The 20,652-nt window shown below is 43.6% G+C and overlaps 3 protein-coding genes and 1 long non-coding RNA gene across 9 annotated transcripts in view; 2 read left to right on the plus strand and 2 right to left on the minus strand.

Moving 5' to 3' along the window:
- Nucleotides 1-402: 402 nt before the first annotated feature.
- Nucleotides 403-14,424, minus strand: LOC139814329 (ATPase family gene 2 protein homolog A). 5 transcript variants are annotated; one of them, XM_071780529.1, is made up of 8 exons: nucleotides 6,771-6,911; nucleotides 6,377-6,416; nucleotides 4,663-4,953; nucleotides 3,408-3,592; nucleotides 3,136-3,265; nucleotides 1,628-3,048; nucleotides 1,301-1,567; nucleotides 403-738 (listed from the first exon to the last, which is right to left on the minus strand). In XM_071780529.1, exons 4-8 carry the CDS (start codon nucleotides 3,513-3,515, stop codon nucleotides 409-411), a joined length of 2,256 nt encoding a protein of 751 aa, XP_071636630.1. In that variant the 5' UTR covers nucleotides 3,516-3,592; nucleotides 4,663-4,953; nucleotides 6,377-6,416; nucleotides 6,771-6,911; the 3' UTR covers nucleotides 403-408. The 5 variants fall into 5 exon arrangements, 4 of the variants coding, with proteins under 4 accessions (XP_071636630.1, XP_071636627.1, XP_071636628.1 ...); XM_071780526.1 differs by having other exon boundaries at nucleotides 3,136-3,321; XM_071780527.1 differs by lacking the exons at nucleotides 4,663-4,953; nucleotides 6,377-6,416; nucleotides 6,771-6,911 and adding an exon at nucleotides 3,856-4,179.
- LOC139814346 (uncharacterized) lies at nucleotides 5,724-12,225 on the plus strand. Its single transcript, XM_071780558.1, has 8 exons — nucleotides 5,724-6,353; nucleotides 6,871-6,975; nucleotides 8,359-8,462; nucleotides 10,842-11,055; nucleotides 11,248-11,301; nucleotides 11,405-11,547; nucleotides 11,691-11,845; nucleotides 11,992-12,225. Exons 1-8 carry the CDS (start codon nucleotides 6,275-6,277, stop codon nucleotides 12,047-12,049), a joined length of 912 nt encoding a protein of 303 aa, XP_071636659.1. The 5' UTR covers nucleotides 5,724-6,274; the 3' UTR covers nucleotides 12,050-12,225.
- On the plus strand, nucleotides 13,766-17,671 carry LOC139814335 (uncharacterized). Of its 2 annotated transcripts, none has more exons than XM_071780538.1 (5): nucleotides 13,766-13,975; nucleotides 14,161-14,329; nucleotides 14,418-14,563; nucleotides 14,672-14,773; nucleotides 15,218-17,671. In XM_071780538.1, the coding sequence occupies exons 1-5, from the start codon at nucleotides 13,766-13,768 to the stop codon at nucleotides 16,271-16,273; spliced, it is 1,683 nt and encodes a 560-aa protein (XP_071636639.1). In that variant the 3' UTR covers nucleotides 16,274-17,671. The 2 variants fall into 2 exon arrangements, with proteins under 2 accessions (XP_071636639.1, XP_071636640.1); XM_071780539.1 differs by having other exon boundaries at nucleotides 14,161-14,317.
- LOC139814357 (uncharacterized) overlaps nucleotides 16,717-20,652 on the minus strand; it is a 70,129-nt gene continuing 66,193 nt past the window's right edge. The window contains exon 5 of the long non-coding RNA XR_011732431.1: nucleotides 16,717-16,852. This is a non-coding gene — a long non-coding RNA (uncharacterized lncRNA). The remainder of the gene's footprint in view (nucleotides 16,853-20,652) is intronic.

The following is a 20,652-nucleotide window of genomic DNA, read 5'->3' on the forward strand; positions in this document are numbered from 1 at the left end:
TACACGATGTTTTGAATATGCATTCGAGATACGCGCGCAAGATGCATGTGTATGCGTGCATACATCATATTAATCTTCAGCAAACGAATAAACGCGTTGGATTTGAAGGGGATAATAAGACTTGCTTCTCGAGATTATGCATGCACGTAAGGTGATCAAAGTAGATTGATAGTGTATGCAAACAATATTCTGTTCAATCCCTGCAGTCCGTCCTTATCGAATACAACGTAATTATTAAGTTTCAATCAATCAATTAGCTGATGAAATCTACAAGTCTGTATCGGACTCGTTCCTCCTATTTTTTCCTTCCCTAAAAAACAGAAAATCGTGAAAAACGTGAAATCTAAAAGGTCTCTCGACGCCTTTTCTCGCAGTAAAAATAAATTCGTACATATCCTCATATAATTCTCATAACGCTTTATTTTTAAAGTCCTCGTAAATCTTTATCAGGGAAATGGGCGTTCTAGGAGTGATGGTTCTTAATGCGGCGTTGAAATGTTCTTTGGTAACAACAATAGCTTTAAGATCCTCCTGCAATGCCTTCATGCCGGCCTCGTGGCACATCGCTTGAATTTCTGCGCCGGTGTAACCTCCCGTCTGGCTGACCAAATCCGCGATGTTTACTTCTTCTGCGATCGGCATATTTCGTAATTTTATATTGAATATTTCTCGTCTGGTTTCCTCATCCGGCAGCCCCACGTATATGATATGATCTAGTCGTCCAGGCCGAAGGAGCGCCTGAAATAATTATTGCAATTCATTATATTAATTCAGGATATTAATGAAGAAGATATAATTTAGAAATTATAAAACATTCACATTTTTTGCTGTTACATGAAATAATGATTGAATCATTCAATTATTTCGTCAATTATAATAATCTGTAGATTAAAAAAGTAATTTAAAAGGATAATAAATAATATTCAATAATTAGAAATAATTAGAACTGTTAAAACATTCAGAGGATTAAGTTATTTTAATCTATTTAAAAAGTTTTACGATTGTTTCATATCATTAAAGATAATTATATGATATGACATCACTGTTTTTTACTTTTTTATAACAATGTTAAATTTATTCTGCTTTTTTTTATACAGGTTAATTTAATACGCTATTCTCTAAAACGATTATTCAGATGTTTTTCAATGGTTGCTTTTAAATAATAAATATTTAAGTAGAAATGTCAAGATAGAGTTTTGTTGAAAATTTGTCTTTTCCATTGTAAACAAAATTGTAACCAAGACACTAGTTCTTCGAATTGATTCTATATTAATCAATCATATAAGGTGGGAGATATTACGCTGTCAATCTTGTCCGGTCGATTAGTAGCCGCTACTAGCGTGACGTTGCCTAAAGCCGTAACGCCATCGAGTTCGGTCAGCAATTGGGCTAACACTCGTTCCTGTACGTTGCTGCCACTACCACCGGAAGACGAACCTCTTTCACCACCAAGTGCATCTATCTCGTCGATAAATATGATGGACGGTGCGACCTGTCTCGCTTTTCGAAATACTTCTCTTACAGCCCTCTCGGACTCGCCTACCCATTTCGAAAATAGCTCCGGGCCCTGCAAACAATTGCGCGATGTAGCAGCGATGAAAATAAGTAAGTGTTTCGAATGACCTACCTTAATATTCAGAAAGTTAAGTTTGCTCTCGGTAGCGAGAGCTTTCGCGATCATGGTCTTCGAGCATCCCGGCGGTCCGAACATTAAGACGCCTCTACAAGGCTCAATGCCTAATCTTACGAACACCTCGGGATGATTCAGCGGCCAGTCGACGGCTTGTTTTAATTTCTCCTTCAATTTCTTTTGTCCGCCGATGTCCGACCACCTCACATTTGGTACCTCTATCACAACTTCCTTCATAGCCGAAGGGTTCGTTGTAGTCAGAGCATAACGAAAATCGGTCATCGTCACTTTCGGTTCATCGTCGGACGTAGCCTTGTCTTTCTGATGGTGTTTCACCGCGCTGATTATCGCTTTGGAGCACAAACCGTACAGGTCCGCGCCAACGAAGCCGTGAGTATCGGACGAGATGCTCTGTACGTCCTCGTGCGAAAGCGTATTGGGGATCTTCTTCAGTAACTTCGCCAGTATATCCGCACGCATGTTTGGGGTCGGTACGTAAATCTCGAACTCCATGTCCAATCTGCCAGGTCTCCTCAGAGAACTGTCCACGAGATCCGACTTTGCGGTGGTAGCCACTACCAATACGTTGCTGCTGGTGCTTTGCAGATCGTCGAAAAGCGTTACTAATTGAGCGAGGACTCTCTTCTCGTGATCCGTGCTGGAGCTGCTTCTCCTGGGGCACAGGCTGTCCACATCCTCCAACAGTATTATACTGGGAGCGCTCGATATCGCTTCACTGAACACCTCTCTGAGCTTACCTTCCGTTTCACCGACAGACTTGCTATAAATGTCTGAACTGTGCACGGTGTACGTGTTAATGTTACATTCTGAGACTATAGTGTTGGCTATCATGGATTTGCCAACGCCAGAGGGTCCGTACAATAATATCCCTTTGACACTGAAGTGCTCGAAGCTCCTGTATCTGTCGATGTCTATTGCAACTACGTCTCGTATTTTGGATATAAGATCGTCGTATCCACCTATATCTTCAACTTTATACCTCTTCTTCGGGACATTTTCTTTATTTTTATCCGCAGTATCCAGGATTGTCCATTTCGTCGTGTACAACGCTTTGTAAAAGGCCACTTTTGTAGAAGGAGTTGTTAGATTTATATCCTCAAAAGCTTTTGACAGCTCGCTTACATCCACCGCTTCGCTTTGCTTCTTCTTGCTTTCCTCTCCTTTGATCTGAACAATTTTATATACCAACTTCTTTCCGTAATATGGCACGCTTATCCTGTTGCCCACAGCAAATATTTTGTGCTCGTTAAAATATTTCAGGATATTGTCCAATTCCACGCTTGCGTCAGACACCGAGCGCTTTCCCTGTTGAGTAATTACAATTTCCTTAGCGATATGAACGTCGGATGTCAAGGAACATATTTTGACCAATCCTGATAGATTATTCAGCTCAATGGCTGAAAATAATAAAACAGAAACGCAACTGTCTTTAAATTCTTCCGAGAGAGTTAAACTAAAAACAAGAAGTCGATAAATTGGCTCACCGTGCCTCGTTAAAGAAACACTTGTTAAACTTTTGTCGTTAGTCGGCCAGGCCGTTTTGACTACCACCTCGTCCTTCGTCGCCACTACGGTTGGCGATCCAATCGCGATCTCGCACAGTTGCAAAGTGAACTGCGACACAAACACCATGTCATTAGCGTCCCTCTCGGAAATGCGTTTGGGTAATTCTGCGAGATGCACAATACCATCAAGTTGAAGACAGATGCGGGGGAAAATTGTGTTAAATTGATTACGAGGGTAAATTGTTGCATACCTTGTGTTTGGAAGACTTCTGTCGTGCTGTATAAAACTCTGTTGTGGATGAAAGGATGGTCCCAATTTTCTGTGGAAGGCGGGCACTTCTCCTCGTGTAGAGAAACATCCTTTTGCGCCAGAGCGCATTGACACCTGTCGCACTGTTGCCATAACGGCAAACTCTTTCTTGATTTAGCAGACATTCTGCAAAAATATATATAAGAGTATTAAACAAAGACATAATACTTTAAATAAAAAAACATGAGAACAATAATTCATGGAGATATTTGAATCACAGTACAATTATAAATTGTATAAAATGTGTTATTGAACTTGGAATGTTATTGAACAATTGTTAAAACAACATATTTATAATACAGAAATGGACAACAATATAGAAGCAACGTTCAATTTAATTCTGCAATTATATCAACGTAAAACTTACAGTGTAAATTCTGGATTCTTACCTGTTTAATATAAAAACAAAGGCCAATATTTTCAAATTAGATTCCTGGCTGGTACATGCACGTTAATTACAAGCTTTTATTTTTTTATGTTTGAGATACGCGTAAACTTATCACCGCGTCTCCAACCGGTTATTCCAGTTGCAAGCTTTTAATGAATGATTTTAGGTTAGAATCAAGCTAACCTCACGTGTAGAGATAACGCTCGGCTAATCGAGATTTTTGCAGATCGACTGGACTATGGATCGATTATTTCCAATGATCGATTATCCACAACTTGAATTTAAATCAAGATTGTTTACATTGTCAGAGAGAAACCTGACATTGTTAATAAAATGACGTAGATTATTTTGGATGCCTGCCGATTCTTTATTAGCAATTATTTTAATGGCTCTTAATTAAAAAAAAATGTACCATACATTGTAATTATGGAGTAATTAACATTTTGCCGACAAGTTTAAGTAGAAAAATACATTAGTCTTTTTTTTACAAATAATAAGTGAGCCAACGGAGTATAGTTGTATCCTTTTGAATAAATTAATGAATTTCTTATTTTGAAAATTAGACAATTTATAGCCCCGATAAAGAAAAATGACGACGTATTTTTTATTTATTAATTTATTCTTTTAACTGTGTCTATGTTCGCATATTTCCCTTAGCAAGTTCGTGATAGATACATTTCTCGTTTTCTCTCCATTTCGCCCTCCGTACGCCACTGGACCCCCGTCTTTCCCCCGTGGGTTGCGGCGAGCGGCGAGCGAGATTGAGATTCGCGCGCGCGCGTGGTAATTTATAGGTAATGATAATGACCTCTCGCGCGGACCTCTCAACGATCCTGACGGTAGCGTGGATGCTAACGAGTGCGGAGGGCGAGATTGCGGGAGGGAGAGGAGGCGAGAGATCTCCCGGTGTAGTCAGATGCGATGATGCTGCAACCGGACGAATGAATCCCCCTCCGCCCCTCGCGCCGTAGCAGGGGGGAATGGATATAGTCTCTTTCCCTTTTGTCCCTTTTTCTTCATTCCTCCTCCACGTCCACCCCGGTTTCCAGCAACGAAAATATATCGTTAGAGGAACGAAAGAGTCACGGAACGTTCTATACTAGAAATATGAGATCATGTTATCTTTTATGAAATGGTATCGCGTGTATTGATTAGATATCTGTCCCAGATTGAGATAGACATCTAATCGAGAGGAAAGATCCTCTTACGTTCATTTCTGTCAATGCCAGATTAACTTTAATTTTGGTTTAACTAATCCTTAAAATTAAAAAAAGATAAAAAGTAAATTAAACCGGGATTCAACTTAATTTGCATTGATAGAAATGAACATTCTGATTCAAATCATATTGAGCCAAGCCAAATTATATCGCGAAATCGAGGAATAATCACGCGCTTCTAATGCTTTCAGATTATCGTACTGATAAATCGATAATAGAAGGTAAATAAATTTTGTAATAGCAATCGGCAAATGTCCTATTAATATCTAATTAATATCTTTTTCGGAACAGAAAGGCCCGAGGGCGAATTTGCTCTCAAAATAAAATCAGTCTAGCTTCGCAATATGATAAGAGAATGCCTTAATAATAATTATGATACAAGTGGCAGTTCGACGATAACATTGACAGACTTCAGCCAAGCTTCTCAAGAATAAGGTATAAGGACTCTGATTAGCCCTTTAATCAGAGTGGATCGCGACGTTCGAATGCGAAATCCTCAGTACGGCAAGGCTAAACTGCTCGGCAAATATCTCTCTCGGAAGGGAGTAAAAACAAGATCTCCCCGAGTTGGCCGCGATAGCTGCTAAATATACATATAGAGCGACGAAGAAAAATGGAAGGTCCTGATTCGACAAATATTGACCACGAGTTCGCTGCCCCGCGAGGTCCACCCCGCAGACTTCCCCGCGTCCGGTTCCTCCCTACGTAGGGGGTGGAAACGAAAAAGTACTCGGAACGTGGCCAATCGCGAAACGTGCGTTCTTGCGAGCGTGAAATCGAGCAGCCGTCCGTCGACGATGACCGGTCGGCGAGGAGGACTGTGACGGACGGTCTGTCACGAGGCGGGTCCCGTTCGCCAAACGAGATTAATAGAGATCCGCCGCTGTCAGCCGAACATCTCCCAGCCGGCAGACGGCCAGTCTTCCCGCAGATCGCAAGCCGCGTGGGTAGCAGACCCGATACACGATCGATCTTCCTTCGATATCGATCCCCGACCGGCCGCCGTCTTCGCCCTTCGCGTGTCCACCCGGCGTCTTTTCTGAAAGAGAGCGACATCCGGATGTTGCGGAATCATCCTCCGGCGATCCGAGGATTCGCGACAAGATCGTGAAAGAGACGACCGGTCGGTCTCTCCTGCTTTCTGCCGGTGAACATTTCCGCGCGCTCGTCCGCTTTGTCATCCGCTCGGTAATCGGTATCGATATGCACGTACGAAGCACGAGGGGACGGTGGACCGTCCTCGCCGGTTTCGCCATGGTTTGCGTGGCTAATTTGCGATTAGGTAACGCCGATCAAGCCACTCACCCTTCTTTCCTGCTCTGCTTTCTTCTCGTCCGCTTTTCGTCTGAACGCACAGAGAGATACGTATATCGGATTCTACATGTTGAAAAATATAGAATGTAAAGGACAACTTCTCTCTTCTGTATTTTCGCTCTTTTTAGGATGAAATCTTTGACAAGTTTCCGAATGATCTCCAGCGATGATGAAAAACGTACAAGACAAAATTAGATTTATCTCTTTTCCCAAAACCACAGAATAAAAAACTCGGTTCGTCGGAAATATATTAAATCTTATTTTTGCTTCAAGAAGAGTCGTCTGCAAGACGTGATTTAATTTTAATTGTGATATAAATTTGAAGTTTGAACGAAAAAGTTAAGATTTAGAATTTTTATTTTGTCCAACAATAAGTCATTAATACCGTGTCGTTTGAAGAGCGTATCTCGTCTAATTCCGATCACGAATTTCGAGTTCCTCGATTGCGTTCCACTCGTGATCGTCTGGCGATTTTTCTTCCTTAGCTTTCTGCGAGAAGGAATCGGAAAACGAAGGAAAGGTGCACTCGGAGGAATTACGGCAGTACACGTGTTGTGCCCGATATGAGAAGATGATCGATGTCGGATATGGTGAGCATCTAAAACATCGATTATTCTTTAACTATTCCTGCCTTTAATCCTATTATTCAATGTATATATCAATCTAATGTATATATATAAAAAGAAAGAAAGAGAGAGAGAAAAGAAAATCTATGAAGAAAACTTGAGGAGACGCCTGTTAATGAGCGATTCATTAGAAGGGTACGATCTCCTTCGCGTGTACGGCACAGCAAATTGATACCGTACCCTGTGTTTAATCAATGAACGTCCCAACGGGGGGAAGGGAACGGAACATCCGGTTGTATGTCGCGAATAGGTTCGTCCAATTTGCACAATGCCGATTAAAGAGGCGAGACGTTCTGTAACGTCGCACAGCATGGTATTTCTTCGATTTAGGAGGAAATTTCGAAAAAAATATTATAATCTTTATTGCACAGAAATATTACGCATTTTTCTATGTTCTGAAATAATTTCGTTAAAATAGGTTTCTTATTTTCCATCATTCAACTAGATAGCCGCTGTGTGAAATTGATAATTCAAGAATTCCAAAAAGTTGTTTTCTATAAAAATATATAATTTTGCACAATTTTGTTCTACATAAATTAACAGAGTTGTAATTCTACAACTACAACAATATTCTAATGATAAATTAAACGGAGTTTAAATTAGAAAATTTATAAATTAATTCAAATTAATAAATTTCGAAGCATCTTCTCTATGACTCTGAAATCTCTATAACTTGCATAGCATTTAATCGGGACAAAGTGATGAGTAATACGATTAAATATTCGCACATGCAAGTGGATGAAATACTTTCGTCCTTCTGGCTTGGGGCCTCGGATTTCGCGTCGAGTTCTCCCGTCGATCTATTGGCTTCAATTGAATGGCGGTGACGTTTGACCGCTTATGAAGAAAGAGATCGTCTGCCAGCGTTTTAATCGAAATTAATATTTCGATTAAAACACCGTACGCCTCCCTCGTCGATTGATCCGTCCCCCAATTCGCTCACTTCGGACGATAACCGACGACGCGTTATTCTCTCGAACCTCGGCTCATATTTTTATTTGTAACATAACGATAAATCGCGCAGAAACTTTCCCCCTCACGACATCGGCGACAAACACTCCCGCATTCTCAGTCCCACGCGTTCGCGCGCAAAAATAGCTGCAGAGTTGTACACAAATTGCGATTCGGTCATCCCCCCCTAGGCGCCACTTTTTCTTAGCCTTTGTTCTGGCGCCTCTCTCTCATTCACTCTCCTTCTCTCTATTTCTTCATACGATGCAATTAAATAAATCTATGCGCAATTTCTCAAAAGTACCCGATCGGTGTCGTGGATATCGGTTATTTACCATGTATGTTTTGCATGTTGTAATAGAAACACCGCGTGTAATATAAATCGCTCTTGTTCAGGGATATCCGGGGAAGTTATCCAGATCGACGCTGGGCACTGCCGGAAATTGTGCCCGCGACTCGTGTCCGATGATCCCGGAGATCCAAGCCGGCCAGCGGTGCAGGTAAGTTCTCGTACGAAGCCCGTTCCTCACTTCAATTATGCAGAAGACTGTAACATATTTTATGCTGTAATAATCAGATTCTGATCAACGATGCAATTTTCGCATTTAGGTTTGACGTTTAGTTTAGTTCGGCACTACATTGATTAGTCCGGAGAACACTCAAACGGGGTTCAATGTTTGATCATCACTCGTCAAATCGTTGGGAATCACCCGACGTAATATAGATATCTCCATACACGTGGGCGCATTATTACCTAATCATCGCGTTCGATGCCAAACGTGAAATTCAAGAATCTAATTCGAGATTCTATAAAGAAAGATAAATCGCATAATATACTGACTAGTTGAATAAACTTCTACTTTTCGTTAATTTTAACATCATCGATTATGTTTAATATAACGCGAATCCACTACCGATCAATCCATGCTACGTGAAGGACTTTGTCACATATGTTATTCAAAAAGTACGATTTGTTGCATGTTCGGCAAATTTTCGGTGCTTGCGAAAAAATACCAACGTACGTGTATTTCGTCGAAGATGATGTTTCGATGCAGGGGCATCATGTACATTTGAGAAATTGAACAAAGAGAATCAATTGTAAGCATAATGATGAGCAGATCGCTTGGAAAAGGAATTATTGTAGAATGCTCTGTTGCTCGCTGAAATATTTCGACACGGCGATGTGAGTCTCCTCGGCGAGCTTCCTCATGCAACCGAGGGCTACGCGAAGGGTGAAAAAAAACTCGAAGGAACATCGTGAACGTCGTGTGCAGATTTACGAGGCGCAGGATCGTCCAATCGCGAGTTGGAATGCGGCCACGCCGGACTACGCGCGATCTTCGTGACTTTTACGGCGAGATAATATCTGGCCGAATCCTTACTTGCGTACTTGCATACTTGCAATAATTTGGCGTCTTTGTTATATGTAGATTTCGTTGACCCCTCGGCGGCTATTCTCGGCTTGAGCTATAATAAAGAGAATTTTATTTTTATTATTTGTGTGATGAATTAATGCAATAGTTATTATAATCGTCTTGTATCTTGGAAAAAGAAAATTGCAAAGTTTATTCACGGAATTATAGTTCCTTTCTCATACATTATTTATTATGCCGTCATTTTTTCTATGATACGATATTACTACATAATTAATATTAATAATTAGGAATGATAAACTTCCATACGCGCGATGAACATTTGTCTTTAAAAAGAATATTAAGAAAGAAATAATATATTAAAACCATATTTTTACTCGATCAATTTAAAGAGGTATCAAGATTGGGTACCAAATACAAGTGAAAGTAAAAGGCTAACACTCGCAGAGCACAGGCATCAAGTCCCACGGGATCTCTCAAGTATTTACAATCCCCCAACATTTGCCGTTTGGAAGAACTACCTTTGAAGCTATTGACCGTTGATATTTTATCGCAGGCACTCGAATATCTACGATGTCTAGTCATGCGCGGTATAAATAATTCTGTCCGACAATTACGGATGACTTCGTCGAGTTTCGTCTCATCGATCCATCCTCGGGGGACGAAGGGATCGTACCCTACGTAGCGCAGATTCCTCGCGAAGATAAACGCTCGTTCTTTCCGATATATCTTCCCGGATATTCCGGATCTTTGGACCGGTCGACATCGGCCGAACGCGGAGGAGGGCTATTTTCGTTACGTGACGCAATCCGATCGGTCGGTGGCGCGAATATGGTCTTTTACAGCAGCCGTGCTACGCGCCAGGATGGCGCGATGGCCGGGCCCGACGGGACACCGGGGAAAGGGGGCCACGTTGCACGCGAAACGCGAGGCAACCATCAGGACGACGTGTTTTGCGTCCTTCGAAGGTCGGATCGGCGCCGCGGTCACCGATCCTCTCGGCGCCGGCGTGTCCAGCCACTAAATCCCGGAATTATGCGCCCGCTGGATCCCGCTGGATGGATGATGGCAATCGCCCGGGGGGAGAGATTTATTGAAACGACCGATATGATCCTCGATAGCAGGCGTATCTTTAAAGCCATCGTAAAGCAGCCGAGAGCCAGTTTTCTTTTTTACACCGCGTAAAAAACGTTGGGACAACTAGCTTGATTAGTTGCGAACTATTAGCGACACGCATTAACTACTGGATGCATATGAGAAGATCTTCAAGACTGTTTTTTTTTTTTATTTTGTAACATTCCTCTCAGCACCGTCGATCAAGCCTTTTCCTTCTTCGAGGCAATTTTTGAACTTTTAATTTAAAATAATCAAAATCGTGTTTTTTTTTTGCTATTTTTTCAAAGTTTATAAAAAAATTAGGTACCCTAGGATTAATTTGTACGCCAAATGTGCATCTCTCTCGTTTCCTATGATGATTGCTCATTGATGCTTCCGCCTGTCTTTCAGAAATGTGCATCTGATTCCCACTGTCGCGCAAGGGCCGCCAAGCTGGAGCGAGTGTCCACGTTGCAGGGCGTTCGCGTAATCGAGGCTATAGACGCCTGTGAATGTTCGCCGGAATCGTCCTGCAGACGGGAATCCTACACCCATCATGTACATTTCGGTACGCCGCACCAGACAATCGTGGATATCGGAGTTTGCATCGGCCATTGCGGTAAAGGTACGACCTCGCAAGAACTCTGGTACCCTGAAACGTAAGATGAAGTACGATGATCTACGCGATTATCGTTACGCGTCAATATTTCTCATAAATAAAAAAATTTTCCACGCTTCTCCTTTCATTTATCTCATTTGGTTTTATCTCCGTAATTTTTATGAGATCTGAAAATTAATGTTCTACTTGTTTTTCAAGACTTGGGCTGTAAGCCGGTCCGGAATAACACAATCAGCGTCAAGGGGCCAAACGGTACGTACATAAACGTCGAATAAACATGGGATTGAAACTATAAAAGTCCGAGTAATTTATACACGTACTTACAATCCGTATTGAGGCTTGTGCTGTTTTCAAGGTGACGAGGTTTACCAAGTGGTCGAGAAATGTGGCTGCGCCGGTCATTGTCACCGGATGGACCACATGGAAACTGTGCTGGATTACAGCGAGGTGACGATCAAAGAGGGTACGAACACGACCGACGTGAGGCCCGTGGTCCGAGTATGAAACATTCGATTAACTAATCCTTAAAAAAAAAGATATAAGATATATGTATTAATTATTTTGCAGTTTTGCTTTTTATGAACATTCCTTCGTCTCGCTTGTAATTAACGATATCAATTTCTGTCTGTTATTTTTGGCAGCAAATAAACGTCGGCCAATGCGTCGGGACGTGTCCGGGTAACGAGACGGAGACGTGTCTTTTGCGGGACAAAAAGGATCCGTCCAGGTGTGTAGCCGGTCTATATTCGAAGCAGCACACTTGCACACCGGCCAGATTTAAGGTGCACGAGTACAGGTAGAGTCCACGAATTCCAACTGTTATCACGTACATCTCAAAGAACGAGAAAATCTAATTTCCGATCAAATATCCTTCCGATTTGAGAGTTACAAGTGCGTGGAATACGATCAGTGTTTAACGTTATCGCGTTTGATACTTTTTAGAACCCGACGAGGAGCGAAGAGAGAAACAATTCAAATCACTCAGTGTGCCTGCGTCTAGACTGAAATTTATTATTTCGCCGCGAGTGGTCACATTCGAGTCGAATTGGAAACGAGAGAAAGAGAGAAAAGGAAAGCGAAAGAGAGAGAAAGACATATTTTGCACGTACACTCATGTTCCTAGGTACATCATGTACAAATCCATGTGGCTGAATAAATCAAAGATGTTTTCATGAATGAGACAGATGTCTTTCTCCCCGCACCGCACCCATCTATAGTTTATACTACTAATTCGGGACTTACTTACCATAATGAAGCTTTTATGAAGAGAAGACGAGTTCAACGAGTTGCATTATTTTGTGATTCATACTTTCTTACGTTATGCCTGCATTAAAGCGACGAATCGACCTCCCTCTGACGCCTGATTGCCCCAATTTCAGCGGAACACGCCCACGAGAGATTGTTGACTACAATAGAGTCAATCGTGCTAAAATTAGAGATTTCTTGGTGAGTATAGTTCCACCGCGTGCGTCCAACAATTGGCAAATATTTTCGTCACGTCTTTTGCGATTTTGGCGTGCGACAACGACGGTCCGCCTACGCGAGCGGACGTTTATCGATAACGGAGCGAGATATATGCATAACGCGATTATTGGCCAACAATGCAGCACGCGAGCGACTCCGGGATCGGGTAAGGCCTCGAAATTAGAGAAAACAAAAATCCCAAAAATAAAATCGGTGGATCGAAAAAAATTTACCGGAATAAATTATCGGCCCTCGCCGAGTCTCTCGTTAGAGAATACCCACGATAAATAAATCGCCGACGTCGAATCCGCCTAAATATCGCCGCGTGACAAATCACATAACTCGGCACTTACGAATCCACGGAATTTAGGAAGCGCTCGCTGTTTTTAATAGCCACGTGGTGTCATCGCGTGGAGCGCGACCTCGTATCTCTCGGTCTTTTTAAAGTCTCGCCTGTCTCATCGATCTCGACCGGTTAATCGGTCATCGCGAAAAAAACGTTCGTAAATCGCTCCAATTACGGATCCTAGTCGGGAGAACTGATTACCATTCCTTTCCCCGGAGAAACATTTCGTTGTATATAGTTTGATATTTGCAAATATCCAAGTTCACACTTTACAATGGGAACGTCAAAAAAGGGGATCTTTCCTAACCGAATAACATATTCGATTCTCCCGAATGGGACATTTTTTAAATATAATTTACGTGACGAACAAGCAAACAAGTTCGATTTACGTGTTTTTATAAGCGAGTCCCGTCAGTGAGTTAAAGGGCCAAAGAAAACACTAATAAAAGTACTTAAACCTTGCTGAAGCGGGAAGATCGCGCCGCGGGATCGCGCCAAGAAGTCCCCGTCCAACGACGGCGAGGGAGAAGCGAGAAGAGAGCCGATGCCGCGGGGGGCGAACGAGTTGCGGGGGAGGCAACTCCCGGCGTAGCATAAAGGTGACTCCTCGCGGCCAAGACCTCCCATATGCCACTTAGCATCCCGTTCGGTTCGGCAAAATCTCCTCCGTGCACTTCTTTCTCCCTATCCTTCTTCCTTCCGCGCTGATAAGAACACGCCGATAAGGACACTCCGGACACTCGAGAACAAGGGCTCGCTATCCTTCTCGATCGCGATGAGAGGGTAAGCCGTTGCGCGACGGCGACGGTGACCGGTGCCGAGCGATTTTCGCGTGCGATTTCTTGGAACTGACAGTGGACGTCTCTTCTTCTTTCTCCTCGCGACATACGTGAATCCACGACGGTGATGACGAGAAGCGCGCCGTGCCGCTTCCTAGTGCTGCTGCTCTCGTTGACGTCTCTGTGCGACGTTGACGCGTACCCGAAGTCGGAGTCCCGGATCGAGGAGCGGGATGGCCTCGAGCAGGAACTCGGTGAATCGTCGTGGCCCATCGTCCAACCGGACGAGAACGACCTCGCGCCCCGACGGGAGGAGGCTCTGCAAAAGATACAAGAGGTGATAATGGAAATCTGGAACTTTAACACAGTCTTCCGGGTAACGTAGCTCCGGGATATCCCGGGAAATTCTACGCGGCCCGGATTCGCAAATTCAAATCGCAGATTCGATTCGAATTTGCAACTTGTCGTTTTTTCGACAAATTACCTGGAGCTTCGCATTAAAAAATGGCGAACGAATTGCAGATCCTTGGCATTCGGAGTCAGAACGAGAATCTGGCCCATCGCAAGGTACCGCCGCAGTTCATGATGGAGCTCTACAACACCATCGCCGATCCCAGCGGGGTCACGCGAGGCCGGAATCCGTACAACGCCAGGGTAGTGCGCAGCTTCATCGAGAGGGGTAATTCTTTCAGTCAGTATAATCACGAAAACTCGCAGGATCCGCTGCCGGGTGAAAGGGCGATCTAAACGTTTGTTTCTCGTTTGTTTCGCGCGCGTAGACTCTCCCCTGTCGCATTTCTACTTCTTCAACGTCTCGGGGCTGGAGATGGACGAGTCGGTGCTGGAGGCCGAGCTGCATCTCTACCGGAAAAAAGCGCCGGCGAGGAACATGCGTCCGCTGACGTCTGCGTCGCCTTATTATCTGGTAAGTGCCTGGCACGGTAAGCGTCGCCGATCAGCGTGCCAATCTTTTGACTGCACGCGAATTAGGCAATACTGCCGCGTTGACGCGTCGACCTTGATGTATGCGCAGATAAGGGTGTATCAAGTGCTGGACGATCGCAGCCTCGACGTGCCGGATCTTCACAGATTGTTGAACATTCGTTACGTCGGCGCGCACGCTTCCGGTTGGCAGGTGAGCGTATAACATTTTAATTCCTTCTTCCGTAATGATCTCATCTCGATATTAACAATTTTTTCGAAACAATATTTCCACTGTTATGTCCTTGTCTAATTTTCAAATTTCAAGAATGTCTTAATAGTTAGATCTTTGATCGCTGTATTTTTAAAAATCATTTCAGATAATTTGCCGAAACTTTAATATTCTCTAATTATCTCGTATAAGAATCCTTTTTTTTTATTGTATAAAAAGACGACTGTTTCTGTTTCATAACGTCCGCTTCGACAATTTATCGAATTATTCGTATCTTGAAGAATTTATTAAAAATCGAGAAGGCGACAATGTATTTGACACTTGTATTTAAAAAAACCTTGATGAATTTAGTAATTCATATAAAAAATTACGTAAGTGTGTGTTACATCGCGTTAGATATTTCAATTAAGTATAATGTCTGTACAGATATTCAATGTCAAGCAAGCTGTTCTCGGATGGGTGAGCGGAGAGCCGAATCTGGGCCTCCTGGTGACGGCGCAGAATCTGTTTGAGGACGAAATATCGGTGGAGTTCTCCCGCCGAAACGACTATCACCACAGCAAGCAGCCGATATTGGTACTGTTCGACGATGACAGTAACGACCGGTCCGGCGAAAGGTCGGTAGTCGTGCCGCGATATTACGCATATGGAAACCAGGATGATGACAAGGAGAACCGTGGGAAAGGTCCCGCGTACGAGAAGGACGCGGAGAACGAGAAGATCGATCTGGAGAACAGCTACGATGACGCCGAGCACTACAAGAGGCACGAGAGACAACGAAGAGGGGACGGTCAGCCCGAGGAGGTCTCGTTGGTGAGCAGACGCGAGCCGGAATTTTTCCAGCGACAAAAGAGAAGACGCGAGGAAGAGGAGGAGGATCAGGCAGGAACTTCTCGTTACGGGGAACCTTTAGAAGCGACGAGACGCCGTCGTCGCGACGCGACGTCCTCCCGGGAACGCACCACCGACGGTATCGTGTCGAAAAGTCGCTCGAGAATCACGCGGATCCTCACGTCGATGGACATCTACGAGAGAGCGGCGTTTCGCGAGAGGCTGGGACAAACGGCGCGAGACAGGTCGGCGAAAATCGCGGAGCGACGTCGTCGACCGCGCCGGTCGACGAGCAACCAGAACCCGATAACGTCTCTGAATCAGTCATCGGGGAACGCGACCGAGTGCACGAGGCACGAGCTCTACGTGGACTTTCGCGATATCGGGCTGTCGTCCTCGATAATCGCCCCGGCCGGCTACTCCGCGTACCAGTGCAAGGGCGTGTGCGAGCCGCCTCTCAGCCAGGACCAGCGGCCGACGAATCACGCGACGATACAGGCGATCGTGCACAAGATGGCCAAGGGCGTCGAGAGGCCGTGCTGCGTGCCCACCAAGCTGCTCAGCACCAGCATCCTCTTCTACGACGACAACGAGAATGTCGTGCTCAAGATGTACGAGGACATGATCGCGGACCGTTGCGGGTGTCGTTAAAACGGAGGGATATAGCTGATCGCGGAAGACCAGCGGTGTTGTCGGCCGTGTAATTATAGACGACCACGCGAAGGAAACGGTGATATCTAAAGAACGGGGAAGGGAGGAATGTGGAGAGATAAACAGGGAAATCTCTGTACGTCTGATTCGTGATCGATTTGATCCTTTTCTACCGCAGCAAAAGAAACTATCGCGAAGTGATTGAATGGAAATTAATATATATGAACAGGTATTCTTATTGTTTCCATTGATACAAAAATAATACGATGACTGGAACGAACTTCGCCCTGGGGCCGCCACGGAAGCCCTACCTTTATCTACCTCTACGTAGTACTCCTCTGCCAACGGGGCGTTCTCTGAGATCCTCCTGAATTTATCGTTGACCTCCCTCCTTCTTCTTTGCGCCTCCAACGACTTGTATGCCTCGTCTATCTCTTGAATTTTTCCTCAGCACCGGGGCTTTTGTTCTTATCAGGATGATATTTTAAGTCTAAGCTTTTTTTATTTCCTCATCGCTCGCTCCCTTGGCCACGTCAAGTATCTTGTGGTAGCTGTTTTCCATCTCCTCGACTGTCGTTCCTGAAACAGCATCCAAACGTATTGCATCTATATATGGAAGGGTTAAAGCCATAGTGGTGTAAGTCACTTTTTTTAATTTATCGAGTTAAGTTCATAGATGCAGTCTACACATGCAGATATGTTGAAAGAAGAAGAGAAAAAAGTGGTAAAAAAATTGACTTACACCACTATGGCTTTAACCCCTCCATATATAAATCAATTTCTAATTAGCGCAACAGAGTTGCATTTTCCTTCCTTTCTCTTTATACATAATATATAAAAAGGAATTTATACAAGAAGAATTGATCGCTTGCTCGTTTTTGCCTTTGACCGAAGGATAACTCGTTCTCGTTGTAAATAGTCAGGCTGTTGACCGATCGCGTAGTCTTTTGATTCTCCCGTTCGATCACTTCATCGTTGAAGGGTTCGGTGCAACAGCGGCCTATAATCTGTATCTTACTAACTCGAGCTCCCGCATCATTTTACGGCTTATTTTAATGGATTAACGGTGAATTCTCTCAGCGCTGTCATTCCCGGAGATTCAACGTGACGATTCTGCAATCGGCACGCCACACGCAGCTACTTTTGTACATAAGAACATTCCTAAGTGGGCGCGTATAGAATTAATGTGTTAACGATTAACGACGTATATCTGTATTAGTGTACCGCTAGATCGTAGCGCCGTTAAATTATTGCCATAATCGTAAACGTAGGATTAGACGGACGATGTCCAGCTGCGCGTGTGTACATATATAAACGGCGACGCATCTCGCCGAATTTATTTATAGCCAAGCGAGAGCAAGAAAAAAAAACAAGAAATAAAACGATACTTAAGCGACATTGCGTCTCGAGTTATTGGCCACCACAAACCCCGATCCTTTCTCCACAGGTCCCAAAAGGAGGAGCCCCACGGCTCATGCCTTTGCGGAATTTAATTCCGCGAGGTATGAAATCAGCGGTACATTGTTGCTGCTTTTTTATTATCTGATTGCGATACGCCCTCCTCGACCGAGAGAGGCTCCCCAGCTTGGGAGCGAAACCGCTGGAATGAGATGAGTTTATACAGGGGCAAGCCGGTTGACGGCGACCGGCGGGATTATAATCGCGAAATGCAAAAGATTGCTACTGTCAGGCTCCTTTCGCGCGATCGTATTGTTATACGACTTCACGCGATAAGAGCCGCCTGTTTATACCTTCTGACAATCTTAAACGCCCGATGTAAAACGCATAACGTTTTAATCTTTCATAACCGGATTCTTTTTGCTTTATACAATCGGGAAATGAGAAATGTTCATTAAATTAAATCATTGAGACTTAAAAAATATAGATGTATAGGTATATAATTTTCTAATCACGTGTACGTTGCAGAGAATTAAGCGAGAAAATATGGCAAGAAGATTTATTTTGCCATGCATTTGCGAAGAGTGTATGAGTTTTCTTTTAGTTCCAACATTCCAGCAACGGTAAATCGCACGTGATCTTTATTACCGTCGTAATCGGGCCTCTCGTCCGCGACCCTACGAGATTGACGCTGAGCAAAATAAGACGCCGTGATCTCGATTGAATAATTGTCCAGCGGTGAAATCGCGCAATTTCGCAAGATTGAACGAAATTGCGGACGATCACGCAGCGTATTCGCTCGACAAAAACGGTCACTTCGTCCCGGCTTGTTTTCGTCCCTCCGCGTGAACCGTGACCTCCTTCGTTTTTAGCACACGTGCCAGCGTAACGGGGGGTCTCATTATTCAGCCTTCTAATTTTATATTCAAATCCACTCCGCCCCTTCATTTCTGTAAAGACGCGTGGCAGCATAAACCCACGATACATTTCATTTGTCTCGATCATACTGAAGAAAGAAAAAAATCATCGTAACTCATCGCGATACACTGTAATTCACAATGAAAAATATATATTTATTCCAGAAAAATATAATTGCACAATTTCTTTTCATATTTTCGCCTAGATATGACATTATTTTATTTTACGTACCAAATATATGATTATTTCGATAAGTATAATCGATTTGGGAAAGAATAATTTATCGTTAGGTATTGATAATATTTTAATACATTTTTAATTTTTCAGTTATCAAGATCATCAGGTACACAAAATTGAAAAGTTATGCGATAAATGATAGACTGCCTCGGCATTTTCTTTAAGGCGATCTCTGCAGAATCTATAACAATATAGGTTTCTACGTTCTATCCTCGACACTCCGATATCGATCTACGGGTGTTCGCGTCTCGGAGCAGCGAGCCGAGGGCGACGCACGAAATTTGCATATCGTTCCTCGCGACACTCGAGACCGCTCTCGTGCCGCCACGCTGCATTCCGCATACGCGAATGCATCCTCGGCTATATTTAATCCGCGGTGGGTGTATTTTCGAATCGGCCCGGCTAAAAATAGCCGGAACGCGCGCGTCCCGCTGCATTCCACCGTTGTATTTAGATCCTCGTAATACGCGGCCGCGCACACACGCGAAACACACATATACACAAATATGCACGCACATATATGTACGTAGGAAATTTTATTACCCGACAATTTTGGGAGCATCCCGCACGATTGCGGAAGGACTCCAACAGTGATGTGTGGAAATTCGTTATCATACGTATTCGAAGCAAATTTCGAAACTTTCCTATCTTTGGCAAACTATAGCGCTAAATACTTACAATTCTCGGGTTTTGTGTTTTTAGGAAAGCAACAGATTTTAAGCGAGTTTTCTTCTTCATCGGACGAAAGTGTCTCCCCAATAGACAAATTAAAACATTAATTTATAAATAATATTTATAATTAATATCTGTGTAATTTATATTAATTTAATTTAACATATTTATGGTCTCGAAGACCATATGCAGTCCGCGAGTTTGACGTGGCGGTCGTAAACTACCGTGAACCGCGACGCTTGCGAAAGAGTGACCAGAGTGTTTACGAGATCAGAATGATCAGAAGACGTTATGGAATGTTTACAAGGCTTAATTAATGGGGCTTAATCCTGCGAGAAGACGCGACCTATCATTCGAAAGAGAACAAGAAAAGCCTCGGGGATGGTAGACTGGCATGCAGGGCTAATGAGAAGCCAAAATCATACGAAGACAAGGAAGACAAGAAACAGATCAATAAGAAGCGAAGAAACGCAGAGAGAACGTCTAGATCTCGAGAAAGAATAAGAAAAGCTTCGGGGGATAGTAGACTGGCGGAGTTAATGAGAAGTAAAATCAAATAAAAAGAACGTAAGATTAACAAAAAGCGAAGAAACGTAGAAAGGACGTCTTATAGAATTCGCGCACGCAGAAAAGTCCTGAAGAATTTTGATGAATTACTAACTTTAATCTAACACACAATAAGCCCGAAGAATGACAATACGAGACTTTTACTTTTATAGAAAAAAAAAGGGAAATAAAAACAACTGTTCTTACTACTTATTTATCGCATTCTCTTGTATTTTTCATTAATTGTGCGCAGAATCAAATTTTATTCGTTTTTCTACAAAAAAAGGGAAACGAACAAAATTACGAAATAAGTGGCAGGAATCCCGGGGACCCCAATGCCATAATTGAGGGTTAATAACAGGCGACCGGCGCACGTCATAACGCCTAACGACGACACGACGGTGCCTCGTGGGTCACCCAGGGCTGTCAGGCTAGGCTATCACGTTCTCTCTCCCTCGTCCCTTCTCTCTCCATCTTTCCCTCTGTCCATCGCCGGCTGTTACACAGCCGGGACAGACTTCACCGGTTCACAACTATGCGCCTAAGCGGCAAGGCCTTTGAAGAAGGCGGTGTGCGCCGCGTGTGCGCGCCTTACCTTTCCCCCCGTT

This window comes from Temnothorax longispinosus, chromosome 6 (genome assembly GCF_030848805.1).
Source record: "Temnothorax longispinosus isolate EJ_2023e chromosome 6, Tlon_JGU_v1, whole genome shotgun sequence".
Taxonomy (NCBI): Eukaryota; Metazoa; Arthropoda; class Insecta; order Hymenoptera; family Formicidae; genus Temnothorax; species Temnothorax longispinosus.

What these genes read in the sequence shown, in the direction of transcription:
- LOC139814346 (XM_071780558.1), top strand. Translation starts at nt 6,275, where the DNA reads ATGCACGTACGAAGCACGAGGGGACGGTGGACCGTCCTCGCCGGTTTC. An exon ending in CGTGGCTAATTTGCGATTAG is followed by an intron (nt 6,354 to 6,870) that starts GTAACGCCGATC and finishes TTTCTTCCTTAG; the next exon opens with CTTTCTGCGAGAAGGAATCG. An exon ending in ACGTGAGGCCCGTGGTCCGA is followed by an intron (nt 11,548 to 11,690) that starts GTATGAAACATT and finishes TATTTTTGGCAG; the next exon opens with CAAATAAACGTCGGCCAATG.
- LOC139814335 (XM_071780538.1), top strand. Translation starts at nt 13,766, where the DNA reads ATGACGAGAAGCGCGCCGTGCCGCTTCCTAGTGCTGCTGCTCTCGTTG. An exon ending in CTGCGTCGCCTTATTATCTG is followed by an intron (nt 14,564 to 14,671) that starts GTAAGTGCCTGG and finishes ATGTATGCGCAG; the next exon opens with ATAAGGGTGTATCAAGTGCT. An exon ending in CGCACGCTTCCGGTTGGCAG is followed by an intron (nt 14,774 to 15,217) that starts GTGAGCGTATAA and finishes ATGTCTGTACAG; the next exon opens with ATATTCAATGTCAAGCAAGC.
- LOC139814329 (XM_071780526.1), bottom strand. Translation starts at nt 3,591, where the DNA reads ATGTCTGCTAAATCAAGAAAGAGTTTGCCGTTATGGCAACAGTGCGAC. An exon ending in AGAAGTCTTCCAAACACAAG is followed by an intron (nt 3,322 to 3,407) that starts GTATGCAACAAT and finishes TGCATCTCGCAG; the next exon opens with AATTACCCAAACGCATTTCC. An exon ending in TTAACTTTCTGAATATTAAG is followed by an intron (nt 1,568 to 1,627) that starts GTAGGTCATTCG and finishes AATTGTTTGCAG; the next exon opens with GGCCCGGAGCTATTTTCGAA.